Genomic DNA, 6008 nt, shown 5'->3' with positions numbered 1-6008 from the left:
AGGAAGCAAGAGTTCATGTGATATGTTATGAAAAATAAGACAATTTTTGACTACAAAAGAATTACCTGTCATGCAACACAGCACTCAGGTTGCACAGGAACAATAAAACTGTCTTTAGATAAACTATCCCGGTAACATCATTGATTCTTCAGGTCCTTAGAGACCAAGAGCAGTAGATACAAGTATTGGTGTTCAAAGCTTCTAAAGTATTTGCTTCAGGAATGACAGCCTCTACAGATGAAACAATTCTGAGTTCCCACCTAAGACCCTTGGCCTCTTAGTAAGTCAGAGGATATTTGACATTCGTGGCAGGGTTTTGTGAAAAGTGGTTCTCTCAAGTCATGTATAAATGAACCTTTTGCTAGATTTCTCCTGAGAGGGTGTGGACCTGGCAGCTGGCATCCACGATCAGAGTCTTGTACTAAAAAGATGACTCAGTCATAGAGAGTATGAGACAGAGTGAAACTGAGCACACAGAATTGGGACACAGAAACACTAGAGCCAGTAATAATTGCCAAGGAACAAGGCACTGAGAGAGTGTTTCAAAGACAGGGCATCAAAAGTCCTTTATTATTTCTTAAAAATTACACAAACCTTAGACTTGGGAAATGTTTCTCATTTCAAATTGAACACTTTGTAGCTCAGAGGTGTTGGCCACTAGCTATTACATTCAATTTATTAGGTCATAATTTTATTTAAGTGGCATTTGTTGTTTGTGAAATATAATTTCTTGGAGCATTAAATCCACATTTTATAAGTATTAGAACATAAACAGAAAAGGAGTGTGCTGGAGGGGTGTCAATGTTTCTAACATAGATGAAATCTAGCGTCTCAATCTATCAATTTTAGGTCAAGTTCTGAACACAGACTACAGATCTTCTTCCACTTATGGTAAACCCATCTTAAGTTGAAAATATCATAAGTAGAAAACACATTTAATACACCTACCTACCTATCAACCTAACTTAGCCTAGCCTACCTTAATTGTGCTCAGAACACTTACATTAGCCTATAGTTGAGCAAAATCATCGAACACCAAGACTGTTTTATAAAAAGCAGTTGAGCTGAACATCTCATGCAGTTTACTGAATACTGTACTGAAAATGAAAAACAGAATGGTTATAAGTTTATCCATTGTTGTTTCCCTTGTGATCAAGCGGCTGACAGGGAGCTGAGACTCACTGCTGCTGCCCAGCATCACCAAAGAGTATTGCACTGCATATCACTAGCCCAGAAAAAAGTCAAAATTCAAAATTTGAAGTACACTTCCTACTAAATGCATATTGCTTATGCACCACTGTAAAGTGGAAAAATCATAAGTCAAACCATTGTAAGTCAGGTACCATCTGTATAGATCCAGACACAAACGTTTGGAAACAGTGAAACAATCACTCTCTCCTGCACAATTGCAAATATCCAATAAGAGAAGTCTCATTGGCTTAGCTTGAGCTGTATGCTCACTCCAGCCCAGTCAGCTAGAGCTGAGGGATGGGGCCCTAAGGAGGCAGACATATAAAATCGCTGGGGTCGAGCGAGTCCTACCATGGGTGGATGGACCAAATAAGGTATCCACCACAACCTCAGAACAAACTGGAATCAGCTTTATCACCCTCTTCTTGTATTTCAGGCAACTGAAATCCTAATTTGTCCAAGGGCACACAGGTATTAAGTGAAATCAAAACAATTGCCTCTGATTCCAAATCCCAAGTCTGTCAACTTTACCATCTGATTAAAGTGATATATTGCCTCACCTTCAAATATTTTTAAGTGAACTGAAGAATTAGCCTTCAAAATTCAAATGTAGATGAAACCGATGATTATTTTAGAAAGATATAGTTCATTCATTGAATTTAGGAAGCTGATGTTCTTTTAGCAGAATCTAAGTTGTGTAAAATACAGATTTCTCCCTTAAGTTCTATGTTGTGAACCATTACATTATATGTGAAGATAGCTCATTTTCAAAATGCGCCAATACTCTATCTTTGGGGCAATGTGAAAATATGAGTGATGAACTAGATACTCTTTCTTCTTTATTCCTAGGACACTCACAAAGAAAAAAACAGTAGGGAGTCCCCATTACTGTCTCCTTTCTATTTATGACTAGAAGTCAGTGGCTTTGCTTTCATTTAATTTATATTCAGTTCTATGGGAAAAGGTTGTCATTAGTTACTGGAGACAAAAATAACAGTAATAGTGGAAGTCACCTTGATAATTCCAGTTAAACTCATTTACTTTCAAAACAATTGTGGTTTTATAAAATCCCATGGGATTTTTTTTCAGGATTGTGATTTTTTTGAATAGAATTTTTATAGGAATAATACAACTTAAAAATACATACAAAAATGTTCTTTTTTTTTTGTTTTGTCTTGTCTTACAAGATGTCAGATGGAGAATATCAGAATACTTTTAATATGTTAGTTATAATACTGACCTTAGCATCTGCACAAATTTTCTAATCTTAAAGATTTCTAAAATAGTTTTCCCTCTATAATTTTCATGTTGTGTCCTCAATTAGGGAATGGAGGCACAATACAGTCTATAGCAAAACAAACTACCTCTTGGTAAATCTAGCATACACTACACAAAAGTAAGTACCAACCAGTCCTTTCTGTAGTGTATGAGTCAATATTCTATCCAAAAAAGAATTAAAGATAAAGACATACAGCAGAAGCGCCTCTATTCTTATTTCCTTTTCATAAAATCATGGGAAAGAAATTCTAGATTCGGGAGGCACCCCACATGGCCACCAAATCCATGGTCAGTGAAGCAAATATTCTCCATATCACCTCTTTCCTGTCTTCTCTTCCTTTCCATCATCAGCCTCTGGTATGTTGCACCTTTCCATTATTTACAGTCATCACCTTTTGATCCTATCCATATAAATTCCGTGCTAGATGGAAACTGAGAAAGAGACTGTAGAGTAAGGGCAAGAAGAGAGTAAGTGTGTCAAAACCTAGGGAGTGTATTTATACACGACAATAGCATATCCACAAGTTATTTCACACTATTATGACAAATCTTGGACCTTCTCTTTGTTCTATTTAGTCTCTGACCTTATTCTCAAAACAATTCTCTTTCACTTCCTCATGTACAAAATCAGATGAGGTGTGGCACCTCAACTAGTCATTTTGTTAAACGAAATGCCTACTTCCTAGGGTTAAAGAAAAGAGATGGGCAGTTTTTGCATAGAAATCCACACCCTTAATTCTCCTCACTCACTTTCCCACTGGTGCTTTCTGTCTGAAACTTGTTTTCTCCTTCCTGGACCATTACAATTCAGTATAGTCAACTAGCTGTATATAGATACACACACACATACACACACACACACACCCCCCAACCATCAAGTATTCAGACATCTGTGAATATTAGCTTTGTACAGCTGAGAAAAATTATCTGCACAGTCTATGCTGTTTAATCAACTTAATGTCTCCAGGCAGATTTACATTCCCACATCGCTATGGGTGAGAGATCCTGTGCAAAAGTACAAAATGAACCCTCCTAGGAACTGAGAGAAGTTAGAACTGGAAGAAATTCAGAAGTTCTCTAGTTAAATCTTTTCCTTTTACACATAAAACCTGAGGCTATGAGAGCTGAACAGATTTGTCCTAGGTTTCCTAGCTCTTTAAGTGTGTGTTGAGGGGTAGGAGACTTGATTACAAGCTCAAAATGAGTCAACAGGTAATATGTTTACCTCAAAAAATGGATTTAAAAAATAGACTTCATGGGAGGAGCCGAGTTGAGCTGAACTAGCGAGGAAGTAGCTGCTGGTAGTGGTGACAATGTCAAATAACGGCCTAGACATTCAAGACAAACCCCCAGCCCCTCCGATGAGAAATACCAGCACTATGATTGGAGCTGGCAGCAAAGATGCTGGAACCCTAAACCATGGTTCCAAACCTCTGCCTCCAAACCCAGAGGAGAAGAAAAAGAAGGACGGATTTTATCGAAGCATCTTACCTGGAGATAAAACAAATAAAAAGAAGGAAAAGGAACGGCCGGAGATTTCTCTTCCTTCAGATTTTGAGCACACAATTCATATTGGTTTTGATGCTGTCACAGGTGAGTTTACAAGGATGCCAGAGCAGTGGGCCCACTTGCTTCAGACATCAAATATCACTAAGTCGGAGCAGAAGAAAAACCCACAGGCTGTTCTGGATGTATTGGAATTTTATAACTCGAAGACCTCCAACAGCCAGAAATACATGAGCTTTACAGATAAATCAGCTGAGGATTATAATTCTTCTAACACTTTGAATGTGAAGACTGTGTCTGAGACCCCTGCAGTGCCACCAGTTTCAGAAGATGAAGATGATGACGATGATGCTACCCCACCTCCAGTGATTGCTCCACGCCCAGAGCATACAAAATCTGTATACACACGGTCCGTGATTGAACCACTTCCTATTACTCCAACTCGGGATGTGGCTACATCTCCCATTTCACCTACTGAGAATAATACCACTCCACGAGATGCTCTGACTCGGAATACTGAGAAGCAGAAGCAGAAGCCTAAAATGTCTGATGAGGAGCTCTTGGAGAAATTACGGAGCATAGTGAGTGTGGGCGATCCTAAGAAGAAATACACACGGTTTGAGAAGATTGGACAAGGTGCTTCGGGCACTGTGTACACTGCAATGGATGTGGCCACAGGACAGGAGGTGGCCATTAAGCAGATGAACCTTCAGCAGCAGCCGAAGAAAGAGCTGATTATTAATGAGATCCTGGTCATGAGGGTAAACAAGAACCCAAATATTGTGAACTATTTGGACAGTTACCTCGTGGGAGATGAGCTGTGGGTTGTCATGGAATATTTGGCTGGAGGTTCTTTGACAGATGTGGTAACAGAAACCTGCATGGATGAAGGCCAGATTGCAGCTATGTGCCGTGAGTGCCTGCAGGCTTTGGAGTTTCTTCATTTGAACCAAGTTATTCATAGAGACATCAAGAGTGACAACATCCTGTTGGGAATGGATGGCTCCGTCAAGCTAACTGATTTTGGATTCTGTGCCCAGAACACCCCAGAGCAGAGCAAACGGAGCACCATGGTGGGAACACCATACTGGATGGCACCAGGGGTTGTGACACAGAACGCCTATGGACCTAAGGTTGACATTTGGTCCCTAGGCATCATGGCCATTGAAATGATTGAAGGGGAGCCCCCATACCTCAATGAAAACCCTCTGAGAGCCTTGTACCTCATCGCCACCAATGGAACTCCGGAGCTTCAGAACCCAGAGAAGCTGTCAGCTATCTTCTGAGACTTTCTGAACCGCTGTCTTGAAATGGATGTGGAAAAGAGAGGTTCAGCTAAAGAGCTGCTGCAGTGCTCTCAAGACTTTGATCCTTGAAAACCATGTGTCCAGCATTGAAGAGAACTGCAATTGACTAATCAGATGACAGCCATTTTAAAATAAGGAATTTGCTCCCAATCTGTGGATATGAGAGTGGTTTATGATCAAGGGCTTATATGAATAAACCCTTGGACTCCTGTTTCTACATAGAAGAATCCTTTCCCCACCAATCAGTTCTTGACTGTAGGAATTTTTGGCTTCATAACATTATCAATTTGCAATTGGTTGATATTTTTCTTTAGTGCTTGCTTTTCTGCTACCAAACTGCCCAAACACATTACTGTACTTGAAAATTGGAATAGATTGAGGAATGCTCTGGAGGTTGATATTCTGCCAGGGACATGAAATGGCTCTTCTTTCTGGACCATGACTTTGGCACAGCTGATCCTGACATGGGAGGGAGAGATCCCACATTTTTCTTTGTGTATGCTTCTAGCCACTCTTTGGGAGGATCTTGACCCAACAGTGTTCCCCATGCTGTTTCTTGTGAAATGGTCTTGGCTATGTAGCAGCTTTTGACTCCCTAAATCCCCCTAGGCTGCTGCCCGCATTTTATCCTTGTTTAGAACATTGAGAGGTTTCCTAGGGCACGTGCTAGGTGAGAGCAGTGTGAGAAGTCAGGAAAAAACAAATTAGCTGCTTTTAGAACAAGGC

The 6008-nt window shown here is 40.1% G+C and overlaps 1 protein-coding gene across 1 annotated transcript; it reads left to right on the top strand.

The window, feature by feature from the left end:
* Nucleotides 1–3758: 3758 nt before the first annotated feature.
* LOC130830157 (serine/threonine-protein kinase PAK 1-like) lies at nt 3759–5319 on the top strand. The gene has a single exon (XM_057697179.1). The coding sequence runs from the start codon at nt 3783–3785 to the stop codon at nt 5259–5261; it is 1479 nt and encodes a 492-aa protein (XP_057553162.1). The 5' UTR covers nt 3759–3782; the 3' UTR covers nt 5262–5319.
* The last annotated feature ends 689 nt before the right edge of the window (nt 5320–6008 follow it).

This window comes from Hippopotamus amphibius, chromosome 10, assembly GCF_030028045.1.
Source record: "Hippopotamus amphibius kiboko isolate mHipAmp2 chromosome 10, mHipAmp2.hap2, whole genome shotgun sequence".
In the NCBI taxonomy this organism is placed as follows: domain Eukaryota; kingdom Metazoa; phylum Chordata; class Mammalia; order Artiodactyla; family Hippopotamidae; genus Hippopotamus; species Hippopotamus amphibius.
Note: the sequence above shows the minus strand (reverse complement) of the source record. Positions and strands in the feature narration are given on the sequence as shown.